The sequence below is a fragment of the Lutjanus erythropterus genome, chromosome 18, assembly GCF_056507025.1.
Source record: "Lutjanus erythropterus isolate fLutEry1 chromosome 18, fLutEry1.hap2, whole genome shotgun sequence".
Lineage (NCBI taxonomy): Eukaryota > Metazoa > Chordata > Actinopteri > Lutjaniformes > Lutjanidae > Lutjanus > Lutjanus erythropterus.
In genome coordinates this window covers 31,546,848-31,572,315 of record NC_139334.1, presented here as the reverse complement: position 1 = coordinate 31,572,315, position 25,468 = coordinate 31,546,848, and the positions used below count along the sequence as shown (strand labels likewise).

The window sequence follows — 25,468 nt, the reverse complement described above, 5'->3', positions numbered from 1 at the left end:
TGTGTCTGCTGGATGTGTAAGTCAGGGGTGATTTGTTAACACATTATCCATAACAACTGATAATATATCAGATACTAAGTGGCTAAATTAATTATTGAAGCATCCGTGGACATTTCCATGGGTTTGCTTCCACGACTGAGTGCTGTTTTCCATTATTTCTGGAGCTTTCTCTGTGTTTCTCACCTTTGGTCCCTTGCTCAGGGGCACTTCAGCAGGACTCACTGCCGCTGCTGACGCGGCGGTTAAACCTGCAACCTCTCTGACACGCTGAGACTCTCCGCACCAGACCACTCTGAATATTTTAAACTTTCCGCTCTCCGGCAGATCAACACCGGATTAAAAATTACAAATGCCGCTGGTGCTTAATTACATTTTCATGACCTCCTCCAGTAAAACGACTCCAGTCCAGTGAAGAGTTGGGGGTGGTGGTGGGGGGTGGGGGGTTCGAGAAGGACACAAAATGGCCGCTGAGAAATAGCCGCCAGTGCTGAGCGGTGTTACTGTATGTGGAGCGAAAGCAGAGGGTGTTTATTTAGTATTTATTCTGCACTTCATCATCTCCCCTCCACTAATCCACTGGCTGCTGTACGCACCACTGACCACGCCGTATCGCTAACCTCTGCCTGGATCACAGAGAACGGAGTGTGTGTGTGTGAGTGTGTGTGTGTGTGTGAGAGAGAGAGAGAGAGAGGGAGAGGATGATGTCTATCCCTCCATCTGAAACCTTGTTAAATATTCATTGACAATTATTCCGCTTTGACCGAGGAGTTAGATGATGCTACTGCAGAGAGAGAAACTGAAAGAGAGAGTGTGTGTGTGTGTTAGAGAGGAGGAGGAGGAGGAGGAGGAGGGGGGGGGCGAAAGAGCGTGAGATGAAGGCGAAGAATAATAGAAGATTGTCTTGGAAATATTATGATAAATCACTTGTATGTAAAATCATTAAATGACCTGCAGACAAACCAAAAACGCAGACTGACGGGGAGACAACACCCACTCTGTTTCAGCCCTTCTCTCTCTCACACACACACACACGCACACACACACACACACACACACACACCAGGTCTGAGCATGATTAGGTGAGCGTATTAAATATTAAATATCAAATAGTGCCCTTGGTCAGCTCTCCTGCCATCTGACAGGCTGTCAGAGAAAGAGACACTCAGCCCGTCCAGGTACGATCGCCGCTCTCTGCTCTCTGCGTGTTCGGCTCGCGATGAACTCGCTTTTCAGAATCAGAGTCTGAATTGATCAAGTTTGTTTACACACACACAAGGAATTTGACTCCGGCTGTCAGAAGCCTTCAATAAGCTGACGGCTTCGCTGTCCTTCACAGGAAATGGTTTGCAAGACCGTCCAACAGAAGCCTTTTCAGCAGCAGAGTTGAGAGGCTGCGTCGGACTAATTTCCAAAGTGCAATGTAAATATGTGATTTAAACACGGCGGGAAGGGCAGACTGAAACATTAGATATGTGTGGAACGATGAGAAGTCTGAAGGATTGCAACCTTCCTCACATTAATATATGAAGCAAACAGAAATTTATTGGGATTTTCAACTTTTATACATCTTTGAGATTGCATTAGAGCGCTTTCAACCATGCCCTCTTGTTGCATGTTCTTCTTCTGTGATAGATTTTTTGACACCTGACTCAAGAATTAGCACCTGCTACTTTTTTTATCTGTCTGAACCAACTTCTAACATTTGCATAACAGCAGCACTTGGAAACATGCAAGAATTAATATTTTCTTCTGCAGATTTTCTGAAAAGTCAAATTGTGCTACATTTGGATGGTCACTTGATTTGGTTCTGAAAATACTATATGAAATAGTTTGAAGGCTATTGAGATGTTCAGCTTGAGAACAAGTAAACAGTAACACACAAATAAGTATATAACGCAATCACTTAAATGCATCATGTAAATATGTCAGATTTAGTCGTACAGGCTAATTTTTGTCTGCATTCCCAAATCCCAAGAGCCCCAAATGTCCCACAGCCTGACAGCCATCGCTCCAAAGGCCCATTGCTACAAATATACACACTCTCCTTGCTGTTGCTAATCCTAATCATCTAATGACTTGGCTGATGGGGGCGTGCACCAACTAAAACGTGAAGGTAAAAATTTGTTTCCAACCAGGAGCAGGAAAATTCATGGGCAGTTTGTTTTTGGAATAATGGGCTGTTGGACAAATGGGCCTTCAGTCAAATGGGATATCGTCAGTAATATCAGCCAACTGATACATCGGTCTTTGCCCCTGATTTGAATTAGAGTAATGGACTGGAATTTTTGTACCATTTTATAGACTATATTATGAATTAAAAAATTACTGACAGATTAATCAAAAAACATTCAAAACACGTCTCTCAGACATGGTAGGAAGATAATCTGGGTTTATTTGGGATACATGAGGATTTAATTTTACAGTTTTTCCCAAATCTGTTCAATTGTCCAATGAAACCCGTCCAACCATTGAGGACATTCTTCATCTGGACCACAGGGACGTCGTTGTCGTGCGACGGTCGTCACGGTGACGAACGTCCTCCCAGGTGTCGTTCCAGCAGCTGCCGATTCCGGCCGAGCGATCTTACTGGTCGAACTGGGTTTCCACCCCGACTAACGAGGCCGTAAAAAGATCAGGATCTGTTCCCAGCTGAGGAGCGAGCTGACACTCTCCCCTGCTAATTCAGCCCTGTTTATTTTATTTTTTTTTATTCCCTGTGGAGCTGCTGTGTGGCGTTGTCGCTGTGGAAACCATAATAATCCACAGAAGAAGACCCTCGGGGGCTGTGGTGGCACATTGTGGCAGATGCCAACAGCAGTAAAGCATTTCTGTCAGAAAGACTGAGAGACTGAGGGCTCTTCCTTCCTTTCTTTCTTTCTTTGTATATCCGTTGTTTAATTTTCAGCCTGTATTCTTTCTTTTCCTTCTATTTTTTTAACTTCTATCTCTTTTCCTCTTTTGCATCATTTCCACCTTTTTCATCATCCCTTCTCTCTTCTTTCCTTTTAATTTTCCTTCTTTCCATCTCTGTACTGGCTAAAAGAACATCATCAAGTTGTTTTTATCTAATTATTTAGTCCTAAAAGTCAGTCAGAGATTTTAACAGATTTAAACAGTAATGCTAATTGAAATGTAGATAATAATAAAAATAAACCAGTGTCACTGTCGCTTTAATCCAGTTAAGTGATCTGCTGATCTTCATTCAGTCTTTTTGGAAAGTTCTTGAAACAGACTTGTTTTAGAATCTGATTTTTAAAATCATTTCACCTGTTTTGAGATAAAAATAGAAAAGAAGTAGCTAATAAATTAGAAGTTTAATTTTTCGTCACCTCTCTTGCCTCTTTTCCTTCCCATTTTTCCACCGTTCCTCTCTCTCCATCTTCACCTCCCTCTCTCCTATTCTTCTCTTTCTCCTCCTCGCCTCCCTCTCCAGCATCTCTCTCTGTATCAGTCAGTGGAGGTTGAGTAGCCGCTGTGTCACGCGTTAGTTTTGATTTATGTTCCATCTTTGATATTGAAAATAACTGGAATGGTGTCCTTGAACAGAGCGAGAAAAACCCAGGCAGGAGGAGGAGGAGGCGGAAGAAGAGGAAGAGGAGGTGGAGGGAAGGAGGGGAGTGCAGGAGGACAAGGAGGAGGAGTATAAGGATGTGGATTTGGAGAGAAGAGTAGAACAAATAAACTGGAGGACCATATACTGGCTTTCCTCTCTCTGTCACGTCACACATTAATTTCAGTCCCAGACGCTCGCCGTCAAATTACATCTAATAGCTGATAATTACGCAGAATGGACCTTAATTACCTGTAATGTACCCCCCAAAATCTTAATTCCCCTCCGCCACCCGCCACGTAAATAAACGCCACATCTAATTTGCTTGTTTTGGAGACCACACAGTGCACGGTGATGGATATGAGAGGCCTTTGAATCGGCTCGAGATAATTTGATTCTGGAGGAGCCCGCTGCATTTTTAATGATCTGAACTCAGTCGGGCGTGAGGCATTTTTTTTTTTTCTGAGAAATCAGAAGTGTCACCTTTGATACGACACTTATTTGCAAAGATCATCATATGATCATCATATCAAAACATGTTCTTTTTTTATATATAAAGAAGATGTTAACACCCCCTGATAAACATGAACGTCTCACCCTGCTGCAGTGATGTACAGGTGTACTGCAGGACCCTGTGACATCATCGCTGGGAGTGATTACAGGTGCAACAGTAGCCATGTTTCTATCCAGATAAATATCAAATTTTAACTGAATTAGTAAGTAAATTAGCCTTAAGAAAATGCAAATAAATGCTTGTTTCCATCCACTACTGTTGGTTAATCAGTAGGTGGTGCCAGTTCTCCAATCAGAAAACCATCATCTTTTTCCGAAGACAACGATGCAACCAAAAAGAGCGCCACTCAAACCTCACACAGTGAAAAACAATATATCAAACATGATGGAAATCAGGCGTTTCTGTTTTCTGTTAATGGATGTATTATAGAGCCATGAGAGCCATAAGGAAACAACTGATCAGTCGTGAGGTTTTTTTTTTAAAATATTTTTTATGTCACAACTTATTCAGAAACAGTGAATTAACTCTTTTAAGGCTGCAGCTAACTACTGTTTCAATTATGTCTGGATTATTTTCTCTATTAATTGATTAGATGGTTAGACCATAACATGCAAAAATAATTTTGAAAATCAGTTGATCAGCATTGAGGGTGACGTCCTCAAATGTCTCTTTTTCGTCAGCAGCCCAAAAATATTCTGTTAACTGTCATAAAGGACTAAAGAAACCAGAAAATATTCACGTTTGAGGAGCAAAAAAAAAAAAAAATTAATTAATGAATTTACTTATTTTAATTAATTTAAAATATTTAAGTCAGTAATTGATTAATTGTTGTAGCTCTACAGTGCACAACTGTCAGAATACCAGCATCTAGAAAAGGAACTGAGAAGCTCATTTTCATACAACTCTGATGGATCAGAGAATTTTGAATGGTTCTCAGCTGTTCTGGTTCTGGATTTACGCTCCTGAAAAAGTGCTTCACACAAGACAACAAACTTTAAAGCTGGCAAGTAAAAGAGCTTGGTAAACAAGACAAGACGGATAGGTGAAACAAATTCCAGTGAAACAAATGCATAAAAATGACAAACCAGTTATTGGTAAATTGAACAGCCAAACGGTAACTTTACTGGCAGATAAATTTAAGTATTATTCACATTTATGACTGAAAAGTCTGAGGGTTTCCACAAAATCATCTAATGCTCGTTTTCAGTTGGTTTGTCCATGAACTCGTCCCTGGCCGACAGTCTGCAGTAGTGCAGGAAGATCGTGTTTCTGTTCCTGCAGGTTGTGTTGATGTCTTTTAGGAAAAAAAAAGAAAGAAAAACTCCAGAGAAGCAGCACTAACAGCCACTGTTTCTATTAAAACAAGAGCAAATATGAATCCATACAGCTCATCTTTTGTTGTTAGGCTTCCATTTCTTCCCTCTACACTTAGACACATACACACTAACACTTGCAGATCTGGACAAAAACACACACTCAATCATCGCCATCATCTGCCTCTCTCTCCTGCTGAGTGTGTGTGTGTGTGTGTGTGTGTGTTTGTGGCGGAGCATAGAAAGAATTTCTTGTGAAGTTGTTTTTTAAATCATATTTGATTTCATGCATAATTAGCTCGGCCATCAGCAGCCGCCGGGCCGCATGCTGGGTGTTTACACACACATGCAAACACACACACACACACACACACACACACACACACACACACACACACACACACACACACACACACACACACACACAAACACATAACACACAAATCCGTTACAGCCCAGGTCAGGAAGGATATACACACTATAGAATAAATCACAACATTTCAACCTCTGTAGCAACTGAAAGGTATGCTGCTTACCTGTGTGTGTGTGTGTGTGTGTGTGTGTGTGTGTGTGTGTGTGTGTGTGTGTGTGTGTGTGTGTGTGTGTGTTCTGAGGAGCCCGCAGGCGGCTTCCAATTTGCCGATAGAGTGAGACAGAGAAAAGAAAAGAGAAGCACGAGGAGTCTTCTTTGCTTTGCTGGAGACTCACTCGCAGTCGGATTAAAAACTTAATTATGTTTTAAAATGATATTTTAATTAAATATGGGGGGAAGCAGAAATGGATTGGCACCAAAATAATTAATCAAACATCAAAAAAACTGAGCGGCGTCTTTCTGCTTCGGCCAGCAGAAAATAAAGTCAGCAGGCCCGTTAGCTCGGCTGAACATTCATTTAATTCTCCCTCTCTCTGTTTTCCTTTTTCCTCTCTGCCCTGCACACAAGGCCAGATTATTTCCATTCCCACAATGCATTTGTGATGATGATTAGATGTAATTAATTATCAGCTTGCTAATTAATGCTCAGTGTATTCTTTGGGATCTCCAGTCAGTAGTTTGTAAAATTTGGATACTTGCTAGCTACTTAATTGTAACAACGTAGCCGCTAGCAAATATACATGTAGCATATTTACATGCATATAATGTTAAACTTCTCGGTGGGCTGCTCTTTATTTATCCCTGTGGGGAAATTTCAGTCTCACAGCAGCAGAGATACAAGAGGATAGGGAAAAAAAGGACAGGATGTTGGAAAAGAAAAACAAAAACTGGAGGAATAATATTAATAATTTGAGAACAGGGGACATAATATGCATGTAAAGTGTACACTGAAGTATGAAAAGTGAAAAAAAGTGAAGTGTGGAACAGTGCAAACAGTCCCAAAGACAATATGCATCAATAAAATACAGAGTATGAATTGTGCAAGACTGTGCAAAACTATAAAAAGCAGTACAAAGTTCATGTGGACAGTTATTGTTATAAAATTGCAAAAACGTACAATTTATTATCAAATGTGACATATGTTAAAAATGTTTGCTAAAAACTGTTGCTGTTGGTAACTTTATCAACAGAAGTGACAGTGAACATAATCTGTGGCAGGTGTAGTCTTGAGGGCTGCTCAACAAACTAAAAACACATCTGACATATTATTTCTATAAAAACTTGTTTTGACTAATGCTTTAACAAACAGTTGTCTATATACTTATGCAGCAGACACTTAAGACACATTACCATTCATTTTGAGTTGTGTCTGTGTCCACAGGATGAATGTCAGTCTAATACTGACTCAGTTTTAGCTCTGTTTTTGGTCTCCACCACCTTCTGAGAGATTTATCTGTCTCTCTAGCTGGTAAATGTTCCACTTTCTTCACCAGCGGGACTCTAACTGTGTCTGTCTGCTGTTTTCTGATGGAGAAACAGTGTACAGTGAGTTTATTAGAACTTGTTTGCAAGGATCAGCTGCATGCTGGTGCTGGAAACAGACAGTAAATGAGCTACAAGCAAAAAAAAGGCAAAAGAAATGCCATAGAGAAGAAAAACATTAAGAAGAGTTTTAAGAAAAACTTTATAGGAAAGTCGATCAGTGTTTCCCAAAGCCCAACATGACATGTCTTGTTTTGTCCACAACCACAATTCTGTCATTAAACATAAGTTTGGTTGTTTATAGCACAATAACATCAGATTTATAGTAAAAGAAAAGCTTGAAAATTCAACTTGAAAATACCTGAATTTGGTGTAGGAACCCTGAATAAAACCTACTGGAAAGAGACTGATAGAGCAGCTGTAGAGTTAGGAGCCACACCCATACAGTATAATAAGTAGCCAACAGGGGGCGACCTCTCTGGCTGCAGAAAGAAGTCAAATTGATTGTAATCTTATGGGATAATGACCTAACCTCTCACTTGATTTATTACATCAGTAAAAACATGATCTCAGTCAGTTGTTTCTAGTCTTCTTCAGTACAGCACAATGTTCATTTAGTAAATTATGGTCCCATGTAGAGTAGAATAGAGAATAAAGCAGGATATGCTTCAGCGGGTAAGTCGCTACCAGGCATAGTGATGCGTATCCTCCCCAGCTCCACCCTCTCTTCCAAATATGGTCACTTCTTGCTCCAAAAATCCAAGACGGCGACAGCGATGATACCAAACTCAAGGCTTCAAACCAAATGGATGGCGTCACTGTGGCTCTGTCCACTATTTATTAAACACTGTATGACTATTACTGGCGAGCTTTCAGAATACGTAGGTCTGTAGTTAGCATTTTAACTGTAAACAGCTAAAACTTTTTCTTTCAAACAGGACTGTAATTATCAGGTTGCTTGTATGTCCATCAGAACTGTTGTATAGCAGCTAAACAATGAAAATTTATTAGAAATACAAATGTAGTTTGTAGCTTACATTCTAGGCTAATTAGTTTGATAAAATTGCTCTAAAATCATTTAGAATTTGCTTAGTTTGACTTTGTTCAGATGAAACAGTTTTGAATAACACAATTTTTCTCTTGAAACTTCTTATTTAAAAATAATAGTAATTAAATCTATTGAACATACAACCTAGCTTCTCCCTTTGTTCTTCTTTCCATGGGTTTTCCTCTTCTCTCTGTGTCTGTCTGTTTGGGAGCTGATGGAGGGACGGATGGATGGACGGATGGGATAGAGTGGAGGAGGAAAGGGAGGGAGGAGGGATGAGTGGAGGAGAGAGGGAGATGATAGAGGCAATCAATATTTCTAGCATTCTAATTAAAGCCTCTCTGTGGAATAAATCCATGTAATTATCAGTAAATGAAATACAAGGTCACTCTACCTGACGGAGGGATGGACGGAGGATGATGGAGGGATGGATGGAGGAGAAAACAACAGAGAGGCAGCATGTTTAGCTGCGTGAATTCTGCTGACAGTGTTTCATTTTTCTTCGATTTGTTTCAGGGATAATACACACAAAACACACACGTTAGGACCAATATTTACAAGGACGCTCCGGTGGATGATCCATTCCCTCACCCTTAACCTAAACCCTCCTCTACCTTTAACCCTAAAGCAAACTTTTAATATTTAAACAGTCCTTTAAAAAAGCATGACGGGACAAAATTTCTTAAAAATATCCTTGTTTTCCAAAATGCTTAACGCGACAAACATGTCCTGACTTTCTGAAAAGTTCTTCAGTCTCTTCAAATATCCTCAATTTCCAAAAATGTTTTCACTCTAGCACTCTTCATGTCTCCATATCTCATGTCTCACATATTTAAATTGCCTGCAGTTTGCAACAGTTTCAGAAATGCTTGTCCTCGTTTTCTGGGGTAAGAGAAGAGAAGACTCTCGCACGCTGTCCGTTACTTGCAATAAACTTTATTAGATACATTTCACTATTTCATTGGGTTTTCTCAAACTATCCTCACTCTCATAAAACATCCCTGCTGTCTGCAAATGTCTTCACTTTAGATTTAGATTAGATTTTATTTTGAACATGTTAAAAAATAAAATAAAATATGCAAGTAAGCAAAAGATGCAAAAAACGAGTAACAAATTACCTTAACAGCAAATGTTCAGCAGAAATGAATAATTCATGTCCAAAAAGGAAGATGTTAGCATTCATCAATCAATCAATCAATCAATCATCTTTTCATCAGTACAGTTTTTATTACTACACTATTTCAGCTTTTTGTCCCAATTTTTACCGAATACAGCTCAACAAATCAACAAAAGTAAACAACACAGCAAGAGCAAATAATAAGAATAAAACAAACAAAACAACACAACCGATGACTCCTGTTCCCTGTCTTACTGTGACTGTTCCCCTTTCTGATATTTCACTTCACTTTCATTTGCTTACAGCCTCTTTGAACTGGACTGTTGGACTGTTCTGAGAGATTCTTTTGATTCCACTGATACAATGAACAAATAAACAGTTAAAAAGTTCAGGCAACTCACCAGTGCAGCCAGATATTGTTCCACTGATTGATTAAAATCCAACAAAAATGATCTTATTACTTCGCCGTTAGTGATAGCTCGGTATCAGAACGGCACCTGCACCCTAACGTTTTGTTAGACACCTTACTTGACCCAATAGGAGCTCTCATGTCCTGTCCACAGCGTAGAATATCCAAAGAGTGGCCACAATGACAGGAAGTAACTGCTACACAAGCTCAGTGTCACAACACTCGCTTGGGGGGAGAAAGGAGGGTCGTCACGTGTTGGCCATGGCCAGCGAGACATCACTGCAGGCTGCTTGGAGGCGGGATGGGTGCGACTCAGCGCGATAAAATTTGTAATGGAAATGCAAATCAGTGCAGCACAGTTTGGCTCAGGGCAGCTGAAAGTGCCAGTGGAAAAGCCCCATATGTTGAAAAGACAGACAAATTTTAAAGATGGTTAAAAGATGTTGCTAGGAGACAATGGCACCTAACTAGCTAGCTAATCTATATTAGTTGTTAGCTAGTGTTTTGCGAACTTTAGAAAAGGAGGAAAATGAAAAATGGGTAGAGGTTTGACTGAGTACAAAGCATGCTCAGCTGTTATTGGAGCACAGAGTAAAAAGGGGCGGAACTTGGAACCAGTTGTGCTGATGTCTTGTGCTCCTTATAGCCAATGAAATTCCAAAATATGGTGCTTTAAAAACTGTGCCACTTTCCAAAAGAATGCCTTCATTTCTTAAAAGTGTCCTAAATTTCCCCCCCAAAAAATGTCTCCGCTTTCCAACTCACCCATTTCCAAAATTGTCCTCGCTGTTGAAAAATGTTCTCACTTACAATTTTATTTCGTCCCAACCTTTAACTAATGTTCTCGCTTTTAGAAAGTTTCCCCACTTTACTAAAATGTTGGCACTTTCTAAAAATGCTAATGTGAACACACACACACACACACACACACACACACACACACACACACACACATGCACGCAGAGGCAGCGGGGTCAGGAAGTGAAGAGATGCAGAGAAATTGAATCTTACCTGGAGCAGTCTGGAACGGTTCAAGTTATTTATCACTGGAACAATGTTAATGAAACACTAAAGCTGGCTGGTTTGTGTGTGTTAGTGTGTGTGTGTTGGAGTGTGTGTGTGCCCCACCTTTTCTGCAGTGTTTAGATAATACTCAGATGAATTGACAGAGAAGAAGATAAACACTAAATAAATGACTGAACACACTGCAGGAGACTTAAGATGTTTTCTATCCTCCGTTTCTCCTCCCTCCATCCTCCACCTCACATTCACCAGTTTACTCTAATTATTCTTTTCATTCGTCTAACTAACTCTGCCCTGAAAACAACATTCTGTTTGATTCACTGTGTGTGTGTGTGTGTGTGTGTGTGTGTGGCATTTAGATGAATAGAAACACAATAGAACACAATAGAGTGAGCCTGACCTTGTCTGTCATTCAGCACCTCTGAGCCAATCAGAGACGCTTCCACCTGCATGCTGCTGTGTCTTTAACCAATAAACTGTATTGTTCTCTGTCTTTTCCATTGTGTGTGTGTGTGTGTGTGTGTGTGTGTGTGTGTGTGTGTGCGTGCGTGCGTGCGTGCGTGCGTGTGTGTGTGTGTGTGTGTGAGCAGAGACTGGAGAGATGTTATTGATTTTTCAGGTGATCATCATTTTCTCTCCGCTCTCTCTTTGGGCTGGTTGACGTTTTTTCTTAATAGTGTTTTAGGTCTGCATCACTAGAGCATGCTGGGAGATCAGCTAATTTCGCACAAAGATGTGTCAGAGACCTGTGTGTGTGTATGTGTGCGCGTGTGTGTCGGTGATGGTGTGTTTAAGATGCTAAAATGCTGCTGACTCTCAAACTAAAAAAGCCAGCAACCAAGGTGATTGTCTGTTGTAGGGATGAGAAACCGTGACTGTCGAAGTTTCTGAACTTTACACCACAGATACTCGAACTGTGAATGGCTGAGAGAGCTGCCACTCAAATTGCAATTTCATTGTGCTTACACAATGACAGTAAAGCTCTTGAATCTTAAATCAGATGCACGGGCCCAAAAATTCATTGACGGCTTGCATCCTGGTCACCAGAGCTGATCAATGCCATTCGGGGGTTAAAACCTGCAGTTCCAGAGACACGTGCGGCTCTTTTGCCCCTGTCCAGTGGCTCCCTGTGACTTTTGCAAAAAATTATATGGAAATGAATAATGGTTATTTAATTTTTTTTTCACATTTTAATTTTCATTTATCACTGTTGCAGGCCTTTGAAAAAGTTGAGACAACTCAAAATTTCAAGGCAACGTACTGCAATAGATTTTTGAGTTTTGAGCCCAACTCAAAGTCTTATGTTTTGAAATGAACTTTAAAAAGTTTTACTTTAGTTGAGATAATTTACTTTTCTTCTTTAGATAAACTGAGTTTTAGAAACTTTGTGTTCTGTGAACCTGATTTGTCCTTATTTTGGAGACTGAAAATTAAATGGCTAACATTCACTTTCACTCCACTGAATTTACTGTATATATTTTTAAAAATACTTTCTGAAATAAGAGTAAAGGGGTCAAGGAAATAGAAGGAGTGAAAGTAAAATTTTAACAAATGAAATAAAACTAAGAGCCTTTATTCTGTCTGTAAAAAAACAAGAAAAACCCAACCCCCCCTCCCCAAAAAAATGCAAATACTCACATTTAAAAAGATAAATAAATAAAAGCTGTTCAGAGCAGATTGCACAGGAAGGAACAGCATTGAGGAGCTGGTCAGTTTTCAAAATAAAAGCCTCAGTGCAGACATAACATCAGACAAAAAAGAATGACTTAGTCTACTTACCCATGGTACAAGCACAAACATGACGGAAAAATGGATTCTATTATGTGAGCGCACTAAAGAACAATACATGACACACATTTGTCGTTCTTTAAAAATACAAGTCAGTTTACACAAGTTTAAAACATTAAACTTCAAATTCACAGTCTAGTTTCCTGTAGAAACAATCATCATCAAGCTAAAAAACAATGGCTGGAAAACATTTTACAGCTTTAAGGTTTTCACCCGACATCAATGATGTGAAACACGTTTTCAGTCTACGCTCACCCACAGTTAGGAAGCTGAGTGTGGTTTGAGATGAAGATATTTGGCAGGCGGCAGAGCCCGGCGCTGGGGGCAGGTGTTACAGCAGCGCCCATTAATACAGCTAATTAACATTAGCCACTATTCTAATTAACACGCAAACTAATTAGGAAATAATTAATCAACATTAAAAAAAATCTGATCTTAATGAGAAAGACTGAGAGATGAGGTCGAGGTGGCGTCGCAGACACACAGAAAACTGGGCATGGTGGACCGAATCACAGGGGATCATGGGAGTTTTAGAAAGAGGCGACGATCAGCGAGGTTTGTTGTCTGTGATGCCAACAGGGGGCCAAACAATGAGGCCAAATGATCGTCTCCAGAGACCAGGTATCACTGTCTGGTTGGTTTTGTTTGTAACAGGAAGAGTCTAATCCAAACTTTGATCTCTAAAATGTGTGGATGATTCAGAAAATCAGCAGATATTAGCTAACTGGAGGCAGAAAGTGTGATGCACGTCATCCTGAGGTCATCGACCAACTGGTGTGATTGAGACCGAAGTGATGCCGATCAGCGTGTCAGAGGGTGAGAGATTCAAAGGGCGAGTTCAGATACATCGAGCCTGTTACGCCAGCGAGAGCTGCTTTGACAAAACACATTGAAAAAGGAGGAGCTAAAAGTCAAGCTAGCCAGAGCAGACAAGCTAACAGTTAGCTCTGACCACTGACTGCTGTCACTTTCTCAGTGCTGGCTGGGAGATGCAGTCCAGTCACACTTACCAACCAACTATATTTTCCTGGGAGACTCACCCTCAGTTTCTTCTCAGGGTCACAGTTCTCCCATATTCCTCCTGGTTTATGACAAATTTTCACAAGTTCTTTGTTTTTCGCTCATAATATTTTTTTTTACAGGAAAAGGGCACCAAAATTGTTATACCCTTAGAAAGACATATTTCTCTGGGTTACTGTCATCAAATCTGACTTTGGACTAGTTAAGGCTAAATGCTGTGATCCCATTGTGCTTTCCAGCTATTAATTGGCAGTTATAAGTCATCTGCATGCATCTGTTTGGAAAAATGTGTATTTTACTTAGTATTTTGTTATTTTGATTCTTTAAAAGTCACTAACAGACAAAAAGTATATGAAACTCCCCCTAATAATTCCTCCACTTTGGTTTTAAATTTAAAATTCTTGAAATGAGAAACACCTTTTTAAGATTGAAGCCTGTGTGTGTGTACCGTCAGCTCCACAGCTGTTCTTCATGAGAAGTTCTTCCTTAAATTCCTCCTCAACTTTTTGCCACTGCTGCAGTTTCACTCTCGTTATTTTTCTTTCTAAAAACAACACGAACGAAGGGAGGGATGGAGATTAGAGGAGGAGGAGGAGGAAGACGAAGAGGAAGAGGTTAGAAAGGGTCAGAGGGAGGAGTGGAGGTGAGCTGGAGGTTTGTTTAGTTGATTTTAGCTTCAGATGAAAGCCTCAGTAGAAACATCTGGACAACACAACCAGCCTGCGGACAAGACACACACACACACACACACACACACACACTCTGTATTGCACATGTTCAGATTCATGTGAACAGTACATTTTTTGTTTGTAACCTGCTGCCTCTGTGTTGCTCACATCTGTTCTGGTCTGATTGTCATAAACTGAAGCAGTTTGCCAGGGAGGTTCTGTGTGTGTGTGTGTGTGTGTGTGTGTGTGTGTGTGTGTTTTCTTGTATTGCTGGCAATTATTTATTCTTCCCTCAAAGATGAAAGCGGAGCGTTCATTCAACTGCGTCACACAAATCAAACTGTATTACAGTATCGACACACACAGGTGTGTGTGTGTGTGTGTGTGAGCATGTGTGTTTGCTGGCAGCTGGATGCAGCCATCTCATATCCATTATTGATCCTATATCATTACCCACTGCTCCGCTCTATCAAGACAAAAACACCCTGTTATTGGAATATCTCACCTCGAGTATTGACCCGCGACACACACACACACAGACACACACACGCAGACACACACACGCAGACACACACACACACACACACACACACACACACACACACACACACACACACACACACACACACACGTCTCAAGAAATTAATGTCAAGTGTGGATTCACAAGACAAACCTTTTTGATGGCTCACTGATTAAAACGTTTTTTTTTCTCCAAACGGTTCATTGCTGGTTTTATTGCGTTTGTCTTTTGTCATTATTTTATGTTTTTTAAAGGTCACCTTACTGCCCTGCACATCCCCAAGACAACACTTCAGACACAGTTTGAAGACACACGTGTTGTGCTTTTTATACTATAAACTAAACAATACAAAGTATTAAAGAAGATAAAGTAAATTTTTTGTACTTTGAGAGCCAACAAGACCCAAAAACTTCTAATCTCTCTTAACAGATATCTGCAGATGAATACAGAATCTGTAGGACAAGATTTTGCATTCTGGTTTAACATTTGTTGTAAACCAGAATGCAGGACCATGACACCCGTCGTGGTGCTAGTTCTTCTTCTTTGCTCTCTGTAATTTTTTCTCTCCACCTGTTTGGTGACAGAACCTGCAGAATTCTTAGAGTGATGTTGTTGGGCAACGCTCGCGGCAACAATCAGCGCTGTCAGCCAACAGGTAACAGCTCATTCACACGACTCCTGGCATTAAGATATTCCTGCCAGAACAAAGACCAAACTGAGGCAACTCTGCAGGCGCTGCTGGACGCTCGGTCGCCTCACTGCTGCATCACGGGTGACAGAAAACCGAGGTGACTAATATCATCTGTAGCAGAGATATAACTCCCTGTTTATGGATCTAATGCTAATACAGCGTTACTCTGTGACATGATTGATTAGTCGATTGATTTGTGTGCTGACTTATTATCTGATGGTTGTTTTTAATGAATCACGTTGAAGAGCAGACGGTGTGTTTGGGATCCTGCAGTGTGTCTATATGCTGCTGCTGCTGCTCAGCTCTCAGTCCTAACACCGCTGTTTGATTGGCAGTTATAGCCCCAGGAAAACCCCAGGAGACACACGCGTACACACACATAAACACACACACACAAACATATACATGTAAACACACCAACACATGCATATTCGGACACACACGAAGTGGATCGAGCCACATTTTCACAGCAGCAAATCAACCAGCGTGCGGGCCAGCAAACACATACACATATTTTTGAAAACATGAAAATGTGTAATGAACACACACACACTTGCACATCAACACACACACACACCTCGAGGGAGATGTGCTTGTGAGGGTTTCCAGGGATGCTGGGTAAATTGGCCCTGACATGTAAACAAAAAGCCCCAAAATGACTTGATTCAGCACATCGAAGTGCAACACACACGCACGCATACACACACACACACGCACACAAGCCAGATCTACGGTGTGTGTCAGGGGACGTCTACATATTCATCAAATGAGGCAGATTCTTATTGATTCTTGTGTCTATTAGCAGCGTTAAAGACGAGACTGGAAACACTGGACTCAGCCGTTTCATTTGAAATCATACACACACATCCTCAATTAAGGAAGACAAAATATTTTATTCTATTTAAATTTAAGTTTGTTATTCTTTTTTTAAGCTCAGACCTGCAGGATCATGACTACAGCAGGGTAGAACCGGCACTCAAACCATCACAAATGTAACAAACCTCAGCTTGTGGACAGCTTATATGCAGAAAAAAAAAGATTTGAGCCAGATTTTATGGAGGAATTCCGACTATGCTGATCTCGACAACATACGCCCCATTAGCATTTTGGCATTAACAGGAGGCCAAAATGACCACAGCCTAAATTTCACTGTAAAGAAACGAGACTCGTGTTTACAACCATGCTGTTACTCAGTGTACTTGGCACTCTGGAGCTTTAAGCTAAATCAGGGGAACCCAAACTTTTTCCCTTCAAGGGCCAAAACTGAAACTTAATGGTGGACCACGAGAGAAGATATCTGTCCATAGAAATGTCACTGCCTTTTTCCTTTGTAGGGCAGTATGCATTATAGAGTAGCAAAATACAACATAAAAGAATATATACATAAAAACAAAATGGTTAAAAAATCCATGTTTTTTTTTTGCATATTTTACTCTGAATTATAGAACTTTACTCTTCAATCTTCTGTAGAAAATATCAGGTTTGTTTACTGTTTATATTGCAGTCTAGTCCATCACATCCTTGTCAGCTGTTTATTTATTTATTTATTTTTTGGATGATAATTTGTTTTATCTAATATCCTTCATCCAATGAGCTACCTTTAACAAAGAGCGCACACAGATTCAGCACCATGGACAGCGTTTATCACACCAAAGAAGTGGGTCAGAGATGATTTGGCTCCACTCTGAGGGTGTGTTTACAACTCGTGTGATCGTCTGACCAATCGTATTCCTGTTTGGCTGAACGGTGAATTAAATGTTGCCATAACTTGTGCAAAAAAGAAAAAACTTGAAAAATAAGACACAAACAGCAACCATATGTTTGCACTGGTAGTGCTTTAAACATGTGAACAAATGTGTCTGTCTTGAGCTGAGGGGATGTGTGCTTATGCTTCAGAGGCAACTTAGGGCTTCACACACACACACACACACACACACACACACACACACACACACACACACACACACAAACACACCACCTATACGAGCCTGAGTGTGTCAGGTGTGTACCAGTGTACACACTCAGAATATGTACATTTTGTTTTGATCCACTTTACAGTTCAGTGAGTAGACAGAGCCACACAATGAGCAATGTACACACACACACACACACACACACACACACACTCTCTCTCTCTCTCTCTCTCTCTCTCCCTCTCTCTCTCTCTCTCTCTAACAGATGGAGCCATGAGTTGAGTTTGAAGAGAAATAATTTCTGACAGAAATCCTTGAAGATCCTTCAGACTGGGAAGCAGCCCAACTCATCACTCTGTGTGTGTGTGTGTGTGTGTGTGTGTGTGTGTGTGTGTGTGTGTGTGTGTGTGTGTGTGTGTGTGTGTGTGTGTGTGTGTGTTTTAAACAGACACTGTGTTCCAGTTCTGTGTCCTCAAGGCGTCCAGGAGAAATTGCTTCACTCTGTGTGTGTGTGTGTGTGTGTGTGTGTGTGTGTGTGTGTGTTTCATTATGGCTTTAGTCAGCTGTTAGGTATGAAAAAGCCAATTACAACCATAAGATTGTGTTCGTTCGCTTGCTGCAAACTTTGGAAAAGATGAACTGAATAAATAACTGAGTCTCAGACTGTGTAACTGTCACTGACCTTCCCACTGACTGACAGACTTGTTCCTCTTACGCTGACAAATTTACATTTACACGGTTTTAGAGTTGTGTCAACAAATAAGTTTTTCTACACGTTGTTCATCCACAGTGAGATTTCAAATATAAAAGAAAACACTGAGCGTGAAAAATCTGAATTTTCATGTTCAGTTTGGTTTAAAAATGAAGCTGGAAATCCTGTATTATTATTGTCTGTACTTAAAAAATATGGTTAAATATGGTTCTAGATTTCTATTATTATGTTTTTCTCTGATGTCCCTCCTCTATTAGCTGTGAACTTTACCTCATGCTTCAGTTTAACTTGTTTTATTGTTTCCATTTTGTCAGATTTCCTAGAATTTTACCCCTTTTAAGTTATTTGGAGGAGAAAAGTTTGCATGAGGTACTTATCCATGGTCAGTGTGTTACCTACAGTAGAGGGTGATTGACTCCAGACCCCAGTTTGTGGAAGCAGCAGGAGTACAAAGCTCTCTGCAAAGCCACCAGACTCCATTGACAAAACCAGCAATTTTGACTTTGATGAAACTGAGCTAACTTTTTAAAACACAGAAGTCACACAACGTCACAAACAAAGAAACAGACTGAGTTAGCAACAAATTATTGATTGTGTCAAAGGTATTTTAGACACCTGAAAAAACAGTATCAGTTTAAGTTTACACTATATTTAGAATATTTTCACTGTTTACTTTGTTGTCAGACTGCTGTCTCTGACAGAAAACCAGCATTAGAAAAGCCAAATTATTGCTCTCTGCAAGCAACCAAACCAAATTTTTCCTTGCAGAGCACAGGAGTTGCTCACCTGCTGCTGCCTCAATCTGTTAGTTTCTTTTTGGTATTGTGCCACTTTTGTATTTTAAAAGCTTAGTTCAGATTCACCAAAGTGTCTCAATAACAACAAGAACAAACTGACCGATTAAGGCAGCAGTAGAGCGACAACCCTGTTTTTGTCAGTGGAGTCTGGTGGCTTTGCAGAGTTATATTTGGCTTATATAACAGTGGTTGTCTGACAGGAAGGTAAAGAGGTGGAAATATTGAGAATCTACTTTTTATACATTTGATACTGTTTTCTTAGGTATCTAAAATACATTTTCCCATCCATAGCAGTACATTGCTTAGCTTCCTACACAGATACCACTGCTGCTTCTCCATCCTGAGGATGTGCAGACCACCATCTACTGTGGATAAGAACCATCCAAAGTATCCCTTTAATTTCATGTGTCACTTGCAACCGGAAATATGAAAGATCTCATACAGATTAATTTCAAATTATGTCATCTTTTGGAGAGAAACATCACAGATAAAATGTTAAGATTTCCCTAAGGGATGCATAATGGAGTGAGGGTTAAATCCACCACTCTGATTGGCTGTCCCTCTTTCAGCACACATGTGATTAATCATCTGATCACTTGATGGCTGCTCATAAAGGTCACTCCTACCTTACAGTACAGTAGGAAAAGGTTTGATAAACGTGTCTTATCCACTTTTACTCTTAAATTAGAGGATTTTTAAATGTACTTCTGTGCCGGGGTTCACAGTTATCAGCTGCATGAAGGAACAGATTAGCAAAGAAAAGAGCAATCTAACCAGCTAATGAACAACTTGACTGATTTACTGACTCACTGACCGACTAACCAGGCAGCAAACAGCCTGCAAACGCAGCCGAGAGAGACGCTGTGAGAAGGAGTAATGAATGGAAGTGGAGAGACATTTAGACAAAGTGAGAAGAAATTTCTCTGAGAGCTTCCAGTTAGTTTCATTTCTGTAATAGCAGCACTCACACAAACACACACACACACAAACAAAACAAACTCAGTCACACACACCTTCACACACACATACACACACACACACACACACACAGATGCAGACGGCGCTGTTGATTGTGTATTGCCTGTTTGTTTATTAGCTCCCTGATTGAGCGGCTCTGCCTTCCACAGATTGGATGACCTTTCCAGATCCTTCCGCCGAGTCCGCTAAGTAGATCGGACGGCGAACGCGACGCGACGACACTTTATTCAGATTGTTACAGAATGAGGAAAAAGCAGGCGGTCATATGTGTGTGTGTGTGCCACTGTTTGTACACACTCACTCTGCCTTCATTGGTTCAATTGAAGCCTCATCTCCATATAGTTTGTATGCAATTACATCTGAGCGGCGCGCTGAGTGCCTCTATATGATTGTGTCTGGATACTGAGTGCGACTGGCTCCTGTGTGTGTGTGTGTGTGTGTGTGTGTGTGTGTGTGTGTGTGTGTGTGTGTGTGTGAAGGATAATTTGTGAGAAAGAGCAGCGATTCATGCTTGATGTGTGTGTGTGTGTGTGTGTGTGTGTGTGTTTATTTTGTGTGTGTGGAGCAATTCAGGGTCGATTTGTGTGTGTGTGTGTGTGTGTGTGTGTGTGTGTGTGTGTGTGTGTGTGTGTGACTTTATGGGAACATTTGTGCAGGCTTGATGGTGTGTGTGTGTGTGTGTGTGTGTGTGTGTATGAGAGGTAATTTGTGCCAGAGAAAAGCGATTCATGCTAAATGTGCGTGTGTGGTTTTATGGGTAATTTGTGTTTGCCGGATGTGTGTGTGTGAGAGAGAGAGAAATCGTAAGGGGGATATGCATTTATATGCATATACATGTATATAGATCTATGAGTGAGTGTGTGTGTGAGAGAGAGAGAGAGAAAGAGCTGAGATGAGTGTGCAGGATAAGCGTGGAGTGTGTTTCTAGTGGCTTGTTGGCCGCTCATGGGGCTTTAAAGGGCACGTCCGTCAAAATGTGGCACAGCCGAATCTCATTCATCTGCAATAAACAGCTAATCACACTCAGAAGAACATGATCCCACTCACTCTCTCTCTCTCTCACACACACACACACACACACACACACACAACCTCTGTTACTTTCAGAGGACAAGTGCCTGACAGGTTTCACACATCACAGTAAGGTTGTTTGTTACTTTTCTTTGATTCTGCTGGTCTAGTGTAACACTTAATTAATGACCTGTGAAGGGCAGATTTATCATAAGTAAGGTTGCATAATATGATACCAATAATTTCACATTTTTATATTTTATGAAGAAGTTCATGCCTTGGATGGTGGATACACCATCCAGGTATTGAGCATCCATATTCAACCCTATACCACTGCTTCAGTGTCTGTGGAACAGTTGCAACTGATTGGTTAAAGAAGAGTAAAACAAAGACAGAAGAGAAGGAATTAGCTAACAGGAACACAATCTGAGGCTGACTCAAAATGACAGTTCAGTCTGATGATTGGACTCAGTCAAGATGATGGATCAGATTTATGCTTTTGAGATCATGAATATCTACGGTACGTCATGTGATCGATCCCTGTCTGTCCTGCTCTCTGTCTTCCAGGCTGAGCTGATCTCCAGTCAGTGTGAAGCCCAGCGAGCTGCCTTGGAGCAGATGGCCGTCAAACTGAGGAGCCTGCAGTACCCTTCACCCAACAGCAGGAGGCACTACAGCCAGCTGGCCAGGAACAACAGGTGAGCACACAACACAGGACAAAATAAAAAAAAGAGCTTTATGATCTTTTTCTGATCAAGACCATATCATATTTGTCGAACTTTCTTACATCCAAGTTTCTGTCAGTGTGATTTCACCTCAGTGTAAAGTCGGTTGGTGGTGGTTGAGAGACACATGAACTGAGTGAACAACTTTAACAGTAAATAGGCACCATTTTGGAACATGTTTATGGCCTGAAGGTTGATGGTTTAATCTCTGTAGCAGTGGTGTTAGGGCCCTTTCACACCTCGCTACTTACGTTTGGTCCGGATTTTCTGACGTTGCTGTTTGATCTGAACTAAAATTCAGGTGTGAAACCTTCCTTGGACCTTGATCCAACCAAAAAATGTGGTCTCAGTCTGGATCCAATTGAACAATGGTTTGGGCCATTTCCAGTGTGAAATTTTTTTGGGGGGTGATGGTTTGGACTTTTGGATCAATTACAGGAAGTTCTGTCAGGCTATCGTCAGAACCAGAAATAGGAAAAACAATGCAAGGAAAAAGGAGCTGCCAGAAAACATGTGGAGAAAGAGACCAAATGTTTAATTGGCATTTGAACCAGTGACTTCCATAAAGTCTGCTGGAAAAAACTCACAAATATTCTGACAGAGAGAGAGAAAGGAATTGAACTGAAATGTGAACACGCCGACGTCACACGCACGTTCATCAACAAACCAATCAACTGCAAGAGGACGAAAATGTCTACATACTGTAGATCATGTGTAGTTCTTTAGTTTTCTTGAATAATTGCGATGTAAAACCAAAACTAACCAGATCAAATGTATAAAACATAACAAAGATACAAACCCTGGTTCCGACTTTGAGGTGCGAAAATGTCCTAAATCTTGTTGGGGCAAGTAATCGCCCCTCTCCTTCGCCCACATTTGTCCAAACCACTGCTGTACAGCTGCTGAGTGGCTACAGATCAGACCGTGGTTGTACTGGGCAGCTTCCAGGTGTGTAGCGTTTTAGATGTAGGTGTGAAGTGGGCCTTGTTGGAAAAGAACGATCCTTCAATCTTAAGTATGTTCTCTGTGTGCAGAACTATCAAACATAAATAACAGAGAAGACGATACAATGAATACAACAGAAGAGACAAAAACTAGCAGATGATTGTTCTCTGTTCGATGAGAAAGACTCACTGACAGAAGAAGAAGGAAATGACACCAAGACACAGCAACACAGTAACACATGTGACACACAAACACACACATGCACACAGTTGTTGAATGTAATCACACACACACAGAGTTTGAGTGTTAACAGCAGTAATCTGGTGTGGCCAGGCTCGGCTCGGCGAGCGGCGTCTTTGGTCACGCTGCCTGTCGGCGCTTCATCCGCGGCTTTGAGGAGCCTCCCTGCGCGGTTATCGCTCACACGCAGGGCACACACAGACACACGCAAGCACGCACACACTAAAAACATGCACAAAGTTGTGCGCATGCAAATGAAAAATGAAGCTTAAATTGCTCACTCCGAGTCTGTGGTACGTTTTGTTCTGCAGACTTTGTCGGTGTTGTCAGTGTGTCGTCACAGTGACTTATATGAAGGATGTGTTGTGTCCGCAGTGCAAGTACTCGCACGCACACACACACACACACACACACACATGCACACACACATTTTGTTTGTGTTTTTCACTCCTCCGTGGCTGCAGTGTAATGTTTCAGTAATTTACATTGGATGTGTTGGACACTAATTGGTTATTCATATATTAGCTGCTGCTCTTCAGATTTACATTTGTGTGTGTGTGTGTGTGTGTGTGTTTGTGTGTGTGTGTGTGTGTGTGTGTGTGTGCAGTGCAGTGGTGTGTGGGATGAGTTTCGTATTAATTGGATGTTGCATGTTTTCCTTTTTTTTTCTGTAGCTGCTGTGGGTTCAGCTCAGTTGAGATTTCTGGTTTTGGTTCAGTTGTAAAGAAAATGAAGGTCAGACTGAATTATTTACTGATCTCACATAAAATATCTCAATTCTAAATGAATGCCTAAAAGATTTAATTTAAGAGGAGGAGAAAAACATTGATTTAAATTTATATATAGAAAAAAAGCCGAAGAAATTGTCACTTACCTGTATATTTTTATTAATTAGCAATTAAGTTAAATATAAAATGAATTTGTGTTGGTTTCACTGGATTTTAATGTTTTAGAAGAAAATAATCCCTACCAGATCAATGAACTGTATCACTCTTGTTATTATTTTTTTAATAGTTCGACTAGTTTTTATAAATTAAAACTGATCCAAACTTATAAGGATGTTTTCTTAATAAAGCATAAGCAAATGGAAGTTTGGTTTTCATGACTTGTAGAAGACATTAGGGCTCAATTTACATCCACAAAAAATGCAAAAATGTCACCAACAACAGTGTTGACTGATGAATTTATTCACTTACTCACAGGAACTTATTTAAACTACTATTTAAATAAATCTATGTTCATTCATTCATTCTCTGCAAACACTGAAGTACCATAACTTTTTAATGTGAGTCAGTGACTGGATGAATTCATTGATAAAATAATAGAAAAAGATGAATTATTAAATTCCATCCGCTGTCTCTATTTTCATTGAAGTTTGTGCTTTTTATGTGACCTTCCCCTTTGAGCTGAGAGAAGTAGAAAACAAGCTGGATTTGGCTCCATTTCCTGTGTCTTTATGCTGTTTAAACGCTTCACTATTGGAAGGTAGATCAGCTTAAATTACGTGAATTTGTAACGTTAAAATACCCTCTGCTCTCAGCTGTCTTTCAAGTCAAACCAAACTCCATTCTAAAAACAGGTGTTTTATGTTAGACTCATGTTTTTTCACAGTAAAAACTTTAGTTACACCCGCAGTAAGTTTCTTTTCTGATTCACTTCGATCTACAGTCACATTCTGCATACTTTTTTTTTACTCAGTAACATTAACTAACCTGGGATGAAGAGTTTTGTGTACAGACGTACATCACATGTACTGACTGGCCCGGCACTACAGCGCTTGTTTTCTCCTCATGTCAGAAAAGTGACATGTGCAGTTAAGACCACCAAGCAGACCTGATGCAGTACGGGTGTAACGCATCAAAAACCTTCAAAAAGTGTTGTTTTCATATGTGATCTGATTGAATGAAAGAGTGAGTGAGTGAGTGAGTGAGTGAGTGAGTGAGTGAGTGACAGCAGGAGGCGCTGTGCTGCAGCTCCCTGCACATTTGGTTTCAGTGTCTCTGCAGGATGAATCCATTAGGGCAGACGAGTGTCAGTGAATCACCTCATAAATCCAACAGAGTCTCTGACTGAAAGGTGACGGCTGCCAATATGACTCATTCAACCTTTCACTCTATCATTTCATCCCCCCACTCTCCTCTCCTGTCCTGTCCTCCATCAAACAATCTCCTCCTCTTCCTCACCAATCCCTCCCCTCTTCCACTTTCCCTTCTTTTTTCTTCCTTCATTTGTTTTCTTCTGCTTGTTTCTTTCTCCTTGTCTTCTTACTTTGCATCCTTCATTTTCTTCTCTATCTTTCTTTTGCCATCTTCTTCTACTCTTTAACTTTGACTCCTAATTCCTTTATTCCCTCCTCCCTTTCCTTTCCTCTCTTCCCTGTTTTTTCCCTCTCCCTGTGCTCTCTCCATCTCCTTATCCTTCCTCCATTCTTGCCAGTCTGTCTCCCGCTGCCGCCCCTCCCCTCCTCTTCCTCCCTCTCTTCTTCCTCTCTCTGCTGTATGGTGGATGATGAATTAGAGACAGTGGTTACAGCTGCTATCGTTGTTGCAGCAGCAGGCAGCAGAGGGAGAGAGAAAGTGGAGGATGATGGTAAATCCATCCTTTTAATCCTGACTGGAAACACACTGCATG

At 40.7% G+C, this 25,468-nt stretch overlaps 1 protein-coding gene across 1 annotated transcript in view; it reads left to right on the top strand.

The window, feature by feature from the left end:
- The window catches only part of akap6 (A kinase (PRKA) anchor protein 6), a 219,611-nt gene that overhangs the window by 83,321 nt on the left and 110,822 nt on the right, over window positions 1-25,468 (top strand). The window contains exon 13 of the mRNA XM_084741771.1: window positions 21,495-21,625. Within this exon, the coding sequence (XP_084597897.1) occupies window positions 21,495-21,625 (131 nt within the window). The remainder of the gene's footprint in view (window positions 1-21,494; window positions 21,626-25,468) is intronic.